Below are 17,515 nucleotides of genomic sequence, written 5' to 3'. Positions count from 1 at the left end.
TCTCCTACACAGGTGTTCGTACCTGGGGCCACCAGTCCACTCCTTATGCCCCCTAAACTTCCCCAGGATGTCAATGCATGATTCCAACTGAGTTCAGGGATTTTTTTTTAATAGATCAAGGATTTAATTTTGTTGGCTTACCTTTATGTCAGGAGGCTGTTGGTGTCTTTCCCCACATAATCCAGGCTTTTACTTGTGCCCTGAGGCATTCACGGGTTTTCCATGTACAATGATAAATAGGTGCAGGGGGTGGAAAGGAGTCAGGTAGTACCTGTTGTCTGACTTGCTACTCATTGACCTGTGGATGGGAACCCCATGTCCTCTAATGATTCTAGCAGCCATATCATCCTCTAATGATACTCTGTGCAAAGCACTGTGACTTTTATGGGTTTACACCTCCTGCCTTTGATGACAAGTGACAGACTTCTTGGCATTTGCTGAAACTACTTAGTCTTTTTAGATCCCCAGTGCCTATGCTACGAATCTGATAGGAGAAAATACCACAACTTGAAAACTCATGGAAATCAGCTAGGCTTGAGAGTAGCCTTGACAGACTAGGGCCCAGGGGTTTTGTTCCTCCTATTTTTTCTTTCTGGGAAAAAATAAATGTTGGATTTGAAGGTCTAAGGTTGAAGTTGCCCTCAAGGAATTAAATGTTCTTTTCAAAAGGTTCTTCTGTATTTTTCATTCAGTATCACCTTTGGTGTGTCTATGGATTCTGGGAATTATTTTAATAAGGTGTGTGTTTCAGCAAAGCCTGGTGTCATCCTGTTAGTCCTTGGGCCTGAAGGCTGCAATGGCTGCTTATGGTGGACATCAAGATGTCTCAATACATGCCTTCCTTACAAAAGTCACAAAGCTTCCTTTGTTATAGGCCTAAGAAACATATAGCTTTAATGGTTTGAGAAAACCCATCCTTTTTCACCTCTAAATAAGGGTGTCAGCAATCTGGGTCATTTTTAAAAAATATGTCTTTATTTATTCTCTCTCTTCTTAATAGCTCCATTCCAGCTGATTTAAGACATCAATCTCATCACTCCAGGCATTGCCCTACTTCAGAGACACCCAGCATTGTATGCTCTCTGCTCAGTCTGCCCCCAAAAGTAGGTGGCCTAGAATAAAGAAGAGAAAGCAAAAGAGAAGACAAGAAAGGGGTACTTTCCTCTCAGGCCTGAGCCACACAGACCAGAGAATCACCCACTGGTGGCTGCTGAGCATTGCTGCCTGAGGAAGTGATGGGGTCTTAGGAACTTGTTAATCTCCCCACCTGTCCTCCTACCTCCTGCTCCTCACCTGCTATTCTGCATCTTAAACCTTTGAAAGAGAGAGAGACCAAACCAAAAGCATAGGACAAAAGAGAGGTAGGGATCCTGAGTCTCCTGAATATAGCCCTGGCTCTCTACGGGATATCTATAGGTCATGAAAATATCTATGAGTCATGAGGTTACCATAGGGATATCAATGGGAAATCTATGGGTCATGAGGTTATTATGAGGATATCAATGAGGTATCTATGGCTCTTGAGGTTATAGGATATCAGTGAGAAATCTATGGGTCATGAGGATATCAATGAGATATCTATGGGTCATGATGTTATCTACAGATCATAATGTTATGAGACTCTCTATGAGCTATCTGTGGGCAACATGGTCTATAGCTCCATCTATCTGAAGTCCTTAATGATGCTGGAAGTCACTCCCCTTGTGACACAAAGGAAAGGACACCCAATCTGAATAAGGGCCCAAGGAAATTTCCAGCATTCATGAGTTTGTTGATTTGTGAGAGATATGTGGCCTGGGGAACTGTGTTTTCTGTGAGGTTAAGTGTGCACAAATTTATGGGTATGAGAAACCAGTCAGGAGAGATTTAATTCCAAGGAGGTTGGTTCAGTGCCAATCAGCCCTCACTCCCACTCACCATATGCCTGGGCTCCAGAGGCAGCTCTGAGAGTGTGAACTGCAGCAAACATGCCATTGCCTTCTGGAACTACTTGTTCCCCTCTGTCCTGAGGAAGGTGAGGAGGTCTGAGATCCTGGGTGAAGCAGGAGAACTCACTCAGAACAGGCCCCCTTGGGGAAAACTCTTCTAGGATTAGCACAGAGCAGTTGGTCAGAAACATGCATCCATGGGGTTGTATGCAAAGCACCATTGGTGCTTTTCTCAGGTGGGTCCACAGCTTCCATCAGCTTCCTGACCTGCCCACCCTTGCTAACTTAGGGAAGAGGAAGGGGCTCTGACTTTCATTGGCAGGACTTAATCTGAGAAAAGAAAAGCTAGGACACCTGAAGGGTTCATGGCCTTGAATCCACTTTCTATAAACACCTCCTGGCAGATGCCTTCTCCTATCTCAGGGCTGTTTTCAACCCCGTCGCTTTCACTGGCACAGAACATGGTGTCTTACACATAGTAGGCACTCATGAAATACTGTTGAACCAACGTGAACTCTAATGAGACCACTGCTAAGACTAGGGAATGGCTTATTTCACGGTCCCCCATAATAAAATGTGACATACAGACCCTGGGATCACATGGCCATCCTTACAATCATTATGTGGCCTGTGGTTGCCTAGCTCACTGTGGTGCCTGTGCCTTTCTCCTCCCTAACTTTATTTCACCAGTTCTGCCCCTTCCTGTATGACTGCCATATTCTTTTTCTCCTCCTGGGAGTGAAGGTATAGGTCTTTCCTCTGCTGGTTAATTTCTGGTTAAAGGAGGCTCCCAGGCTCCTTGTGAAAGGGGCACAGTCTGACACACACAGACTTTACTAACCTGTCTCTTATAACAACTGCTGTTTTGCTAGATATTTTAGTATTCAGCCACTGGAAAAAGCCTCCATCCCAGAGCCTGGATGGCTTTTCAGCTGTGGGTTCTATTTTTGATAATTGCCAAGTTCCTAGGAAACCCACCATTCTGTCATAGGATCGCATGGCCTCTGGGCTTCGTTCCTGCTCCAGCACTCCTTCTGCCTTCAGTGACCCCATAGTGCAAGGTTTACCCACTCCTGCCTGGTTAGGCCCTTGCTAGCTTCTCTGAGCCTCATACAGCCACTCTTCCCTTTGAGCTTCTATAACCCTGCCTGTTTATTCCTACAACTGCATTTACCACCTCCAGTTGTAGTTGCCTTTTATTTATCTGTCCCCCATGCTAGCAAGGGCTTCCTATTTATAGCACAGTACCTGGCACATATCAAGTTCATTGATTCACTCAACATTTCCTGAGTACCTGTCATGTGCAAGGCACTGTTTTCAGCACCAGTGAACAAACCAAATCAGAACTGCCTGTCCTCATGGAGCTTACATTCCGCATGGAAGACACACACATAATAAATATGTGTATATAAATGTATGATAAGTTATACAGTTAGAAAGTGATAAGTACTATGTGAAAAACAGCAGAGTATTTGGGAATGGGAATGCTCAAAAAATTCATGTTAAACCCAATTATGCAATGGTTGAGTGGACAAATGTTGGGAACTCTTCTTTTGCTGAGTGAGTGACTCAGTTCAAACCAGTGATCCCCAAGCCCTTAACACAATTTTTGTATTCTGCACTATGGCTACATTTGGTAGATTCTTCTAACAAAAATATAGTAACCCCAGATACATAGTATTAGATTTGAAAAGAACATATAGGAATACAACACTTCAAACCAATCCAACTAGGTAGGTCTCCCAGAACTTCTCATTCTTTTCCACTCACAGCACACAGAGAACACAGTATTTGTCCAGCGTGATTAGGCACATGGATAAGGTTTCTTGGAGCCTGAGAAGCCCTGAGGGCTGAGGGCGGTACTATCCCAGCACACATGTGACTCATCTGAGGCACCTGGCTTTCGAATCACCTGGGTGACTAACATTCAGAGTTATGAGGTGTACCGATTTGGGGGGAATGGCCCAGGGATCTGCAATGGTAACAATTCTTCCAGATGATTCTGATGCTGGTGGTCTTCAGACCACACGTTCAAGAACATTGCCACGCATCAAAGCAGAGACAAATAGTGAATCACTATTTGTCGTGTCGCGTCCCAGTTTTTGAAGTTGGGAGTTACGGAGAATGGTGTAAATCAGTGGTTCTCAAACTTTAGTATACATTAGACTCACTGCAGGGCTTGTTGAAACATGGCTTTTTGGGTCCACCTGCAGAGTTTCAGGAAGGGACCCAGGTATGTGCATTTCTAAGCAGGTGAGGGCCACACTCTGAGATCCACTAATTCATTCAGGAAGTTTTTGTATTAGGAATTTGGATTCCTGTAATGGAATTTCACAAGGGCAAAGTTGTGGTTCATTTTAGGAAGATAAGACTAAATCCTGATTGGTCTAGCCAGAAAGCATCAAAAGAAGTAAATTTGAGAAACTAAATCAGAATAAATTTCCTGTTTGACAAAAATGCTGCTCTATCACCTTGCATCATGTTCACATGTACCCTCCAGCCAGTGATGTGCTGGTAAATGTTAACCACCAATTCTTAGGAGCAAAGGGGAGAAGGGGTCTGATCGGTGTCATTTGTGCATTTCTGCCCACCATGGTCAGCTTTAGGCTACCGTAGTGACATCACTGAACATGGAACTGGGAAGAGACACAGTGGCTTTCCAAAGCCTAGGGGAACAAGTTCCAGCACACCACTGCCTCCAGCTACTCCAGGGGTTTGCAGCCTTTCAGACTGTTTCCATGACCCTTGTTAGGCGTGGTCACAGTCTCCAGGCTACAGGCTCTTTCCATCTAGGAAATATGGTTGCAGGACTGGAACTGTTCTCTGAATACATAACTAAAACGACCATCTTTCCTGGGCCATGGCCCATAGTGCTCGTGAAGCACTGGACTTTTGCCTCTAAATCCTGGGCCCAGATCAGGAAAGCCCCTTAGGAAGTTCTCTCCTTCCTCACATCCTTGAAGATTCTGGATCTCTGGCTCCATCAGTAAGAGCTGAGGCACTCCTGACACCAAGGTTAAGGTACCCCTAGAGTGCAGTGAAGGATTTAATGCCATGTAAACCCAACTGAGCTAAAACCATCCTACACTGAAGAAATAGTTTTTTCAGGTGGCCCACCTTCTTTGACAAGTGAAAACATTGAAGGAAGCTTTGTGGTCCAGAAAATAAAACAACAGAGAGAGCCAGAAAAGCCTCCTCTTGAGGCAAAGCCTGCAAAGGGCCTTTGCAGGTCAGGTCAGGGTCATGAGGAAGTATTTTGAACATTGAGGGTGACAGTGGTAACCATGGACCCTGGTTTAGCCTCACAAGTCTCCAGTTCTGTTCACACCCTTCATGCCTGCCTCCTCACTTTAACTCATTCTGCTCTCTCTTTCCTGCTCTTTTCCTGCTCTCATTCTGCTCTTCATCTTTCCAGATGCAGGACGCTATGGGCTATGAGTTACCCTGGGTGTATTTTGTCAGTCTGGTCATCTTTGGATCCTTTTTCGTTCTAAATCTGGTTCTCGGTGTGTTGAGCGGGTAAGCTTACCGTTTCTATGTACTCTTTACAATGCAGCCGAGCAAGGTCCCAGGTCCCACTATATACATCACCAGGGTCCTCGGGGATGGGATCCTAACAGGCCAGGAAAACCAGAAAAAAAAGTCCCTGTTCAACCACAGATTCTGACCCATTGGCTGGGCAGCCTATGTGGCCTCTGATTTGGACCTAGAGGATCCCCAGGTCCCGGCACTGCTTGGGTCAGTGTCCAGGAGCTGGTGATGGGCACTTGGCCGTGCTCGGCTGCTGAGTGTGCCTCACTAACTATCATTCCATTCTTCCAGGTCAATGATGCCGTAGGAAGGGACTGGCCCTGGATCTATTTTGTTACACTTATCATCATAGGGTCATTTTTTGTACTTAACTTGGTTCTCGGTGTTCTTAGCGGGTAAGCAGGACCAAGGAAAAAGGTCTTGATTTTATTTATTTTATTTACTCTTTATGCTATTCCTGGCTTTATTCTTTTTTCTGGCTCTGATGAACCTGGGATAAGAGGCCACCTCAGGAGCCTTGAAGTGAATGTCCTTGGTCTGGCTGGACAGAGGATCAAATGTACAAGGATTAATCTGTTGGTTTGGGCTTCATGAGGAGATACCTAGACTCATCTGTCTCCTGCCAGCTCATGCAACCCCCTCCTACCCTCAAGTGGCTGTTCAGGTAGGCAGGATGCTTCTCCTTCTACCTGAGGAGTTGCATGGTGAGACCCTTGAGTCGAAAGGGTTTGGAAGCAGGGATTGCAGGGAAGATTCACAGACTGTGCCGCTAACACATGCAACAGCCTTGCAAATAGGTACTTGCCTAATTACAGTTTGAGACAGGCTAACAGTAAAAATTTCAGATAGCTCTTATTCAGTACTAAATGGACTGGAGTAATAAGAGTTGAAAAATAAATAAACAAACAATTTTAAATAGAATATAAATAAACAAATACAAAATAAAAATAAAATCCCCTTTGATTCTAATTCATAGACTCAGCGGTCCATGCCTTGTATGTCCCTTTCTGGGTGGAAAAGGCAGTTAGCTGTTCAAAGCCATAGGTTTTTTGAGAATAGAGGAGATGGAATATACTTTCCTTTAAGTTTATCTACTTGGCTACAAGTATAAAGTTTGCCTAATTTGGGCTTTCCTCTGATAAAGTTAAAAAGTGGTAGAAATAGCCTATGGTTGAGGCATCAAGCCACCTTGGGGATGGCCCCCTTGATACCACAGAGACTCACTGGGCATTTCTTCAATGTACCTTCTTCTTCACAAGTCCATGCCAGCCATGCCAAGGCCTAACACCAAAATGCTCCTGGTGACCTGCTCGTGGGTGACCCACTCTGCTGCCTTCGCTACATGGGGGTGGGGGACAATCTATTTCTGCCCTGCTCAAGACAGGTCAGCTGCTTCAAGTAGCCTTTCCTATGTCTCCAGGGACATTAATTCTGGGACAAAGTCAGGCCTGATGGGAACAATTGCATTTCATTTTTACTAAGTACATAAACTGGGAACAGCTACTTCTGTCTCCTGCCATTGCCTAATGCATTGCAGGAGCATCAGGTTTAGTCTTTGGGATTTGGTGAAGGAAAGAATCTGCTTCCACCCTCACTTCTTGCCATGGTGGGTGGCCTGTTAGAGACTTTGATGACACCATGCCTTTTGCCAAGGTAAGGCCACACAGGAAACTAGTGTCTTCCATCAGGGGAAAAAATGATGAACAGGACAGCATAAGCCCCTGATTAGCTGCCTGGAAGGTGGAAAGGTTTTGATTTCTGTGTTCCAACACAAGAAAATGCCACTGTGTTTATATGTGAATCACCAAGGAAAGCATTAAAAAATCCAACTTCATTACTCTCACCCAAGACAAATTTGAACACCCCAGCTCTGCACTTGTTAGATGCATAATGTTTGGTGACTTCACCCTTTTAAACCATCTGAAAAATGAAGATAATAATACCAACTCATAGGTTTGTGTGATAATAGAGTGAGATCATTTGTGTAAAATACTTAGCATATAGTAAGTGCTCAATAATGGTGCTGTCATGACAATGATTATTGTTTACTTGGTGCCTATCATAACTGGAATTATTGAACAGAATCATCAACCTTTTCCTTTTAAAGATGAGGAAAGTGCACCCAGACGTAAGTGACTTGTGTGACATCATTATGCTTGTAAGTATCAGAACGAGGACCAGCACTCAGGCACAGCCTGGACCCTATCTTCTCATCGGTGTCTGTGGGATATACACTGAATGAACTTAAGCTGTAACACAAGCCAGAGCTCTGAACCTTTTAAAAAAATGATTCTACTTTCTTCCCCCAAAGATTAGGATCGATTCTAAGCAAGTGAAATTCTCCCCAGGAATCCAAAGTAGAGAATCAGCACTAGCCCATGAAGGCCCCTCATCAAGCAAAGTATCCACTCACAGTCATTCTTGGCTCCCCCAGGAAAGCTGTCTTCTTCATGATATTAAAGCAGAGAAATCAAATGGCAACAATTGCTGATGTGAGAAAAGTTGTTTTGAAGACCATGTCTTGGCCCAACTCATTCCCATTGAGATAGTGTGTGTACAAATACCTAGACCAAACCCTGGCACATAGTAATACTTCAAACATGAGTTGATTCTGAATAGGAACACTAAGGCTTTCAGACTTCAGAATCGGCTCTTGTGTAAATTGGTCTCTGTGGAATACGTTCCCCAGCATCTGCTCCCTGACCCAGAGTGGGAGTCTGCTCCTCACAGCTCCAAAACTGCTGAGGGAGAATCTCCCAAGTCTTCCTGGGCCACTGGGCACATCCTCTGCCTAGTCAAAGAAGTGTCTGTGGAAAGGCATCTCCCCTTCTTGGTTTAAGGAGGCCTCCTAATCAGTCAAAAGGGCTGGCCACTCTGAATGTGTGGCCCTGAGTCCACTCAATGACAAAACCTGGAATCAGGCTCTTACTGGCTGACCACATGGTGGCAGTGGTTTCAGTTTTGAGTCACCATCTTGATCAAACAGGACAGTAATATAAAAGTCACCACAATAATACAACCAAAATCCCACTTATTCATCATTCAGACTTCTGATTAAGCCAACCTTCCAAAGGTATCCAAAAAACTCTCAGAGCTCCACAAAATTCACTGTCCCAATGATAACATGAACAGTAACCATCATTCTCCAGGGCAGGCTCTATGCATGGAGCTGCAGGTAAATAGCTCATTCAGTGTTCACAAAAACCCTATGAGTTAGGTGTTATTTATAGCTCCATTTTATAGAGAATAAAATTGAGGCTCAGATGAGGAAATTTCACTTCAATTCTTACAGATGAAAATGGAGGATCCAGGGTTAAACCCAGCCAATGGGAATCCACAGCCTCTACCCCTATCCTCCATGTTATACTGTCCCCAAACCCAGTTAACCAGTTAATCCTACATTCCTAAATCATAGTCAAGAAGCAGAGAGGTGAATAGCAGTAAGTGTAGTGAGGAGGGATGAGAGGAGCAGAGAGGAAGCAGAACCAATCCATAGGCTGGCTGCTGGAAACAGCCACTGGAACAGAAAGAGCCCCAACAAGAAGAACCCCTACACCCATCAGTTAGTGATTATATTATTTACAGTCCAACACAGTAGCTCATCCTCATAAATTATGTCCTTCAGTCACCAAAAAAAGTTAAATTGTGCTTGGACTATTCTGTTAAAGCAGGAAGGAAAGATGACACTCTATAAAGTAAAAAATAGAAATTTTGAGATTTTGGTCACCAGAGAGTTAGGCATCCTTTACCTAGAACCTTCACATATCTAGAGCATCTTCTTCCTCATGAAGCCAGATGGAGTCAGCGTAAAGAATATACATCTCATGGATTTTTTTTCAAAATGGTTTAGTGTTCATTATCTATTGATCCTCACAAGCTTACAGGACTGGTATTACCACCAACAAGAATTGGATTATATTTGCTTTTCTCTCCAGAAATCTCTGTCTCCAGCCTACTAAAATTAAAGCAGTGACAGTGAGATTCCCAACATTGTACTTAAATTGTGGTCAGGTAGAAGTTCCTGGCCTCTGGAATCTGGTCACTCTTTGTTTTTAAGTGATTGCAGAGAACTTCAGACATGTGCTTTCAGTAGACAAAGAGCTCAGGATCTCTTAGATGGAGAGCCATCCTGTCCCCTTTCCCACTGGGAAATGGGTGTGTCTCCCCAAAACAGCAGGGGTCTTGGTGGAGAGGCATTTTGCAACCTGATAGCATGCCTGGCCCATGGCACATAGTTAAGACACAATGTCTAGGCCCAGAAAGAAGCAAGAGAAATGCCAGGACATGCATTCTTTGTGGGTGAAAGCAGAAGAGATAGCAACATCTATAGTCATTTTCATTTTCTGTACAGTTATGCTTTATGAGGTCACCGTGAACATTGAGTTAATGAATACTAAACCATTACTCTTAGGAGAAATACAGGGCTAGGATCCTGTGAGTCTATAGTCACAAGATTTTTGTCAAATAACCAATACATAACCTTATTTTATGTGTGTTTCTGTTTAAAGGCATCTTATTTAATATATATTGTTTATTCATTAACATTGTGCTCATGGCACTATCACTGATGCCTTAATGGAGCTTATCTAACACATGTACTTTTTCTGTAAAGCACATCACAGCCTTCTTGCACTAAGGAACACTAGACAGCACTTCAGCATTGTGTTTGGGGGCTATTTTTAACAGAAAAACCACCAATAAAAAGTGCAGAAATGTGAAAAACATGGCACTAAAGAGACCATAAAAAGTACACTTGTTTACAGTATAAGAGCTGAAACAAAGGCAGAGTGTTGCCTTGTTTAACCTCAGCTAGGAGTGTGATTCCAGTTTTACCCCATGCTGCACATATCTACATATGACCACAATGGCACACAAATATCAATTTGGGAGTTACAAATAAGTTTTAGCAAGTAGGCAAATTCGCAAATACAGAATCTATGAATAATGAGAATCGACTATATTGATCATGAGAGGGCCTAGAGCCCCACCAAGCCCTCTGTATTGATTGGATTTTCCACATGCACCTCCCTCTGTGTGCTTTACGTTACTGAATACTGGCCCCAGCTCTCTATTCCACCTCTCACTTTTCACATTGGCCATTGCTGTGAAGAGCTGTGCTCCTGCCTTATAACAAATGCCATGGCTATGGCTGATTGTCTGGCCAGCTCTGGTCCCTGGGCCCAGCACAGCCCATCAGGCTGGGGCTTCATCTCTTCATTAGTTCAGTCCCCAGAGCAGGCACATGGCTAGCATCCAGGCAAGGAGATAAAGCGAACCAGAAAATCCCTTACTGCGTGGGATCTGGAGAGAGAAACTGTGACTCACCTTCCATCCAGCCACAAGCCTAGTTATACCCCTCACACTATAGGAGCCAAAGGGAGCCAGAAGGACTTCAGATCCAGTCCTGCCTCTTCTCCATTCCCTTCACACCCCCAATACAACCTCATGGATATTTATGTAAGTTCCCCAGAGTCTTGGAGTATGGATGATGAACTTTCATTCCATGGGGCAAATGCTGTAACATAAGACTGGATTGATTGTCCCTACTCCAGTTTGATTCCAACCCTGTTCTCCTGACTCCAGAAGGACGGGTAGTTGTCTTGTAACTAGAACTTGAGACCTCTGCAAAATAATCCAAAAGAGCTAAAGTGAACCCATAACTATTAAGTCACCTTACAACTCCAAACCCATTCCACAGAAAAGGAATGGAGAATGCAAATGTATGAGGGCATAATGATAGTCCAGAGAAGGGTCCTGGAAGCACAGCTATTGGAGTGGATTTGCATGGGGAAGGAACTACCATATAAGGTGACCATCTCTAGAGAACAAGCCTACAGCCCAGGTGGTATGCCCAGATATAGGGGGCATATCCAAGCTCATCCACAACAGCAAAAGGGGGGAGGGAACAAAGCAAGGCAAAGCTTCCATCTTCATTTTGAGCTGTCAATCTGGTTGCTTTTCCCTGGCATTAAACTTCCTTGGAAGAAAATGAAGGTACTGCCAGTTGGCAGGAAGCCGGAGAAAGAGCAAGTTCAATCCAATTAGAACTGGATTCAATCAAATTTAAGAAGAAAATTCCATCCAAAGCAGAGCATCATTAAGACAGCAGTTCAAGAAAACTCGTTAGCTTGAGAGCCCCCGCATCTCCCAATTAAAAAATTCCCTAGACCACTCCTTGTCCTAACCCCTTTTCACCATAAAAATAGTGAATGCTAAAAATCTGTACGCTCTGAGGCCATATAAGCAAAATGCAAATACTAAATAGACAGTGGATGTGGTGACAGAGGCACCTCTACAGGACTGAATGGATTCAGGTGCTGAGCTTTTGTCCCTCTGTGATTTGTTGCTGTGCTCTTCCTTCCAAGGTGCCTTTCCTTAGTGTGGCTTGTGCCTTCAAGGTGATTGCTACAGCCTCCTGCCCTGAACTAGGCCTTTACTGGTAAGAGAAGGAAGAATCAGGTCTCTGTGAACTAACCAAGATGCTCAGTACATGTCACACATACACACACCACCACCACCACCACCAAGGGCCCCATTTCCCATTGACTAAATATCAAAGACGAAAATGCTCTTATAGTCCTATTTTGGAAGAAAAGGCATTAAGAGTTCAGAACTAGCCCTCTTGAATATCTCCTTCTGCTGCCAGCCCCTTTCTTGCTAGAAAGTGCATTTGAAGTCAGAGAGAAAATAAGAACAGAATCAGAAAATAGGAAAGAAATACCAATTTTGTCAGAAATTTTTCAGTACGCCCTTCTTTCAGCAAATCCCAATCCAATTCCAATTTCTACTCATGATTACTTTAAACTGAATGCATCATTAACTTTTATATCATCTTTCTTTTATATATTTTTCCATTCTGATTACATTTCTTTTTTAACATAAAAGGCAGCCCCCAGGACATTTTCTTGTGTTTGGAGTCCTCATTTGTCTCCTCGTGGGGAAGAACTTTCTCTAGATTAGAAATCCTTCCAGGCATGTTAAAAGTGGCAAAACGAGCTCTAGTAGTAAGAATAGAGATTAAGGAGATTAAATCTCCTGGGCCTTAAATCAGTGGTGTACTGGTAAATATTTACCAATTGGCTCTGCAGGGAGAAAAAGCCCTAGTTTGTAGCATTTTGCCAATTTCCATGGTGTAAATATTCCCACTGTGGCCAATTTCAAGCCACAAGGAGATATCAGTGAAGCTAGAGCAGCAAAGAGCTGTGTGTGGTGGGCTCCCAGGAGCCAGTGCGGGTGAGTGGGCTTTGGCACACCACCAGTCCTAACACCTTTGTCATCCAGAGATGTTTGTAAGGCTTTCCAGTGGCCACCCAGTTCCAGGGGAAAATGAAAGTGCATGATCCAAAACTGTCATGGAGGTTTTAAGTGACTGTTTGAAAAGGGTTTCCTGGTCACTGGAGTACAGTCACTATTAAAAGACAAAGTCTGTGACCGTGATCCAAGAATAATGAAATGGACTTTATTCGTTACTTTGTACTCTGGTGGCCTGTGTCAAGAATGTCTGCTTCAGTGACTTTCTGTTTATGTGAGAGTGAAGACAAAGCCTGGGATGAGAGAATGCTATCTGTAGAAAGCAGGGGCAGGTGGGCAGGTCTCCTGGTGCAAAGAGAAGAAATTAATCCCTTTATTTCCTCTTATCTCCATCTCTCCTTCCCACCCACCTGGCCCTCTTCCTCCGTGTGCTCAACTACCCTGCCACTCCACTCTCTCTTGCCAGAGAGTTTTCCAAAGAGAGAGAGAAGGCCAAGGCTCGGGGAGACTTCCAGAAGCTGCGAGAGAAGCAGCAGCTGGAAGAGGACCTGAAGGGCTACCTGGACTGGATCACCCAGGCAGAGGACATCGACCCTGAGAATGAGGATGAAGGCATGGATGAGGAGAAGCCCCGAAACAGTGAGCAGCTGTCCTGTCTTGGGCTGGGTTCTGGGAGAGGGAGGAGACAGAGTCCAGAACAGTGAAACCTTCTACCACCAACTTGTCCTTACAGTTTGTCTACCTGGAGCAACATTTGTAGCATTGATTGTGATCATTTCTGCTCATAGAAATCAGTCACAGATGGGAAATAATAGCTGTTGATCTGTAAAGCCTCATATTCCTTTTAGAATCCAAGGAGTCTAAAAGACAGTTGAGATTTTGCTAAGGTGGACTCTTTTTTTTTTTTTTTTTTTTTTATCAGACATCCTCCTCCAGGCTCCATCTCTTTGGGCAGGGGTTAGATTATGGTCTTCCCATTAGAGTTTTAAAATCCCTACTGTGTAGGAATGTGTGTACATATATATCCTAACACACATATGTGTGTCTAACATGTGAGTCCAGTTTCTTGTCCTTGTGAGTAGGCATTAATTATGTCCATTGTGTTCAAACCCTTCCCCAGTTGATTTCTTTGTGTTTCTACTCATTAGTAACTGAATTCTAATTGGGAATCTGGGAGAAGGAGCAGGTGCAGGGAAAAGAGAAGAAGACAGTCAAAGATGAGAACAAAGAACAGAATGTCTGCTCCCTCATTTCAGAGACTGATTTAACTATCATCTATCAACTATTCCCTTTCTAATAACTCTGCTCAAGATGAAAATACAAAATTAAAATACACAAACAACAAGGGACTGGTAACAACATAAATTAACAACCTGAAGAGACCCTTATGCTCTACTAAGTAGTTTGGCAAGCTGGAAGGCAACACCTTTGATGGATTGTAACAGTGAGCAATAATGCCATTGAGGGTTGTTCTGGAAAAATGCCTGGCACCTAATTTTATACTGTTAATGGTACTATGGAGTAGTTGAACAGTTGGTGGACTGAATGGTTTGGTGAATAGATAAGTTGACCTGTGAGTGACAGAGAAGCTTACCTCAAAGACACAGGAAATGGCATCTTGGCTCCTCTCTTCACCTTGAGTCAGGGTGGAACCCCTAACTCATGAGTAATGGCGATGAACATGTTTCTTCCCATGTTATTAAAAATGTTCAGTATCCACTACTTGCTAAGCAATTAATTGCCATCTGCATAGACATATAGTTCTCCTGTTCTCTGGCTAACGCAAGAGCTTCCATGGAGAAGTATGCTGCTTCCTGCCTTGCCCATTAAGTGAAAAAATTCTAAGGAATTTCCAGTAGGAAGTATTCTTTGCTGCTGGAGCAGATCACACTGACAAGACCCATCCACCCACCATCTGGCTAAACTTTGGGAAGAGCATACTGAACTGCCTACCCCAATGGGCAAAGTTTCTGCCAAATTTTCATAAGCTCAAACATGGATGAAATCAAACTCTGGAGACTGTTGTGCCTCTCACCTCATACTCTTTCCTCATGGCTGGAGAAGACTTTTGGGTCTACTTCTCATCCTCAGCCAACCTGTCCTTGGAGGACAGAATGAGAACCTGGCTCCTTCAGTTGTGGAGATGGTGGTAGAACAGTTCTAGGGAATGAGGCAAGGGAATATGTATCGAAAAAGCAAGATATAGAGAGTAAAATAGACATTTGCAATGAAGTGAATGTGAGAGACTTAGGAACGGAGCCAGAAAATGGGGCCAAAGGACTGTCTATTGGGAAAGTCCAATTAAAAGCAGAATTGATGTGATTAAATTATTAAGGAGTTGGCAACGAAAAGATCTGCAGAAAAGGCAAGTGTGTGGCTTAGTAACTATATTCTCTTCTTCAGAACTTCATAGTTTGCCCTTCAAAACAAATAGGAGGAGAGAAATGCTGTTACAAATTACACATGTGTTTCAATTAAAGTAACATCTTAGCCTTTGAAATTGTTAAAAGATTACAGGTTAGTGTACTTACCAGTTCTTTTCATCTCAAAAATTAGGTGGTCATTTAAAAAAACAAAAAGGTATCATCACTCTTCATCAATGACCCCGGCAACTTTCAGGCAGAATCCCTGTCAGCACTTACAAAATGCCACTGGTGGTGGGCACCGGTGAGACGGAGCTGTCTCCAGCACAGGGACAGTTTAATGGCACATTCCATGTAGCTGGGCTTACATAAAGGGGCCCAATTACTCATTTTTTCTAGGAAAAGCTGCAAAACCACTGAGGAAGTAGAAGGAACAGGGATTGGAAAGACAACAGAGAGAAAGGGCATAGTTGAGCATGTCTCTAAGTAATTAGAGTAAATGATGTTTCCAGTGAAATTATATGCAAAAACCTATTCTAGTTCATTCTTTCCTCCCTCCTTCTGTCCATCCCAATTCAGGGCAACTCTGTGCCAGGCACTTTTTAGGCCCTGGGGATATAGCAATGAACAAAATAGTCAAAACTCCCTGCCCTCATGGAAATTATATTCTAGTGGGGAGATAGACAATAAATTAACTAGTATGTCAGAGAGTGGTAAGTACTGTAGAGAAAGATAAAACAGTGAGAGGGAGGCAGAAGTGTTGAGAGGTTGCAATTCTAGGGGAGGTGGCCAGGAAATACCTCACTGAGAAGGTAGCATCTGAATAAAGACTTGAAGGCAGTAAGGAAATGAGCCATATAGATATTTGGGGAAAGAGCATTCCAGGCAGAGGGAACAGCCAATGGAAAGGCCTTGAAGCAGGAGGATGGCTGACATAGGAACAGAAAAGAGGCTAATGTGACTGGGGAGGAGTGAAAAACAGGGACAGTGGTAGGAGATGAGGTCCAAGGTTAATCAAGGAGTAGATCATGAAAATCATTATAAGAATCTGGACTTTTACTAGAAGGGAGCCAAGAAGCCTCAGGTGGTTTCAAGCTGAGAAAAGATACGACCCACACAGGATTTTTGTTTATGTAAAATTTAACAGGATCCCCCTGGCCATCATGTGCAAAATGAAATGAAGGTGAGTAAGGGTGAAGCAGGGAGCCAGGTGGGAAGCTACTGCCTCAAGAGACGGTGTTCAGCCTTGTCCTGGTAACATGATGTAACGCAGTCAGGCTCTACAATGGCAGCATTTGCTGACATATAACATATGAGATGTGAAAGAGAGAGAAATCAGGGAGATCCTAAGGTGGTTGTCCTCAAAGTAGTAGGAGTAGAGTCCTCATTTACTGATACAGGGAAGATGGGGAGAGAAAAGATGTCAGGGCAGGAATATCATGAAAACCATTGTAGACCTTTAAGTTTGAAATGTCCATTAGACTTCCAAGTGGAGATGTTGAGTGAACAACTGGGATAAATCTAAGTCTGGGGAAAAGGTCTGGGACAGAATTATAATTTGCAGAGTCAGCATTAGCCTAGCTGCCGTACTAGGGTGTAGTATAGACAGAAGTGAGACGCATTCCAAGAACCTGGGCCCCAGTGATGTTTGGAGACAGGGGTGATGAGGAATAACCAGCAAGGGAGACTTAGACAGGCACTGCCAGACAGACAGGAGGAAAAGTGAAGGAGGGTCCGTGCTGCTCAGAGGTCAAGCAAAGTGAGTGCCGAAAGCAAATCATTGAGCTTAGCAATGTGGAGGTCACTGGTGCCTCAGCAAGAGCAAGTGGGTGAAATGGTTAGGGTCAAAGCTTGAGGGCAAATCAGAGTCTTCTTTCATGAATCTCTTGAGTTTAGCTACTTCACAGAATGGTATCAAGCATTGTTTGAAGACCCTCTGTTGTTGGCATGACCTAGCTGTCAGCCATCTAAGTGTTTCCAGAAAGAGGAGAGGAGAAGACTCATGTAATCCAGCCTGCATGTGACCCTAAGAGGTTAGTGTCTAAAGACCAACCTTGCATTATATCCCCATCTATAGTCATTTCAGTACTAGGCATTGCCTCTGCCACTGGTTACAGACAGCCTTAGGAGAAGGAGAAAATTACACTCATGAAGTGTTTCTGGGCCCAAAAGAGGTGAAGCAAGCAGGGGGTAGGCTTGTGCACTGTTGCTTCTGTGTCACTTCCAAAGCAGGCAGCCACATGTGTCTTAGCCTTCAAGCCCTGCTCCTCTTGGGTAAAGACCAGGGTAATGCAGAGGCCTTCCCTCTCCCTCCAAGCAGCAACGAACATCCCTTTTGAAGGCACCACTTAGAAAACTATCACTGCTGCACAGAGCCCACTGGTAGAGATGTGCTGCTCCAAGAGACAGGGCCCTTTTTCCAGCTTCAATATTGAATCTAAT

At 43.8% G+C, this 17,515-nt stretch overlaps 1 protein-coding gene across 11 annotated transcripts in view; it reads left to right on the top strand.

Annotated features, from left to right (window-relative positions):
* CACNA1C (calcium voltage-gated channel subunit alpha1 C) overlaps nt 1-17,515 on the top strand; it is a 664,692-nt gene that overhangs the window by 464,253 nt on the left and 182,924 nt on the right. For 8 of the 11 annotated variants that reach the window (XM_032593890.1, XM_032593889.1, XM_032593891.1 and 5 more), the window contains exons 8-9: nt 5,751-5,854; nt 13,177-13,349. In XM_032593890.1, coding sequence (XP_032449781.1) covers nt 5,751-5,854; nt 13,177-13,349 — 277 coding nt within the window. Of the gene's footprint in view, nt 1-5,343; nt 5,448-5,750; nt 5,855-13,176; nt 13,350-17,515 lie in introns of all 11 variants that reach the window. The other 3 variants (XM_032593882.1, XM_032593886.1, XM_032593887.1) reach the window with 1 other exon arrangement.

Source organism: Lynx canadensis, chromosome B4, assembly GCF_007474595.2.
Source record: "Lynx canadensis isolate LIC74 chromosome B4, mLynCan4.pri.v2, whole genome shotgun sequence".
Classification (NCBI taxonomy): Eukaryota; Metazoa; Chordata; class Mammalia; order Carnivora; family Felidae; genus Lynx; species Lynx canadensis.
This window is presented reverse-complemented; position numbering and strand designations above follow the sequence as displayed.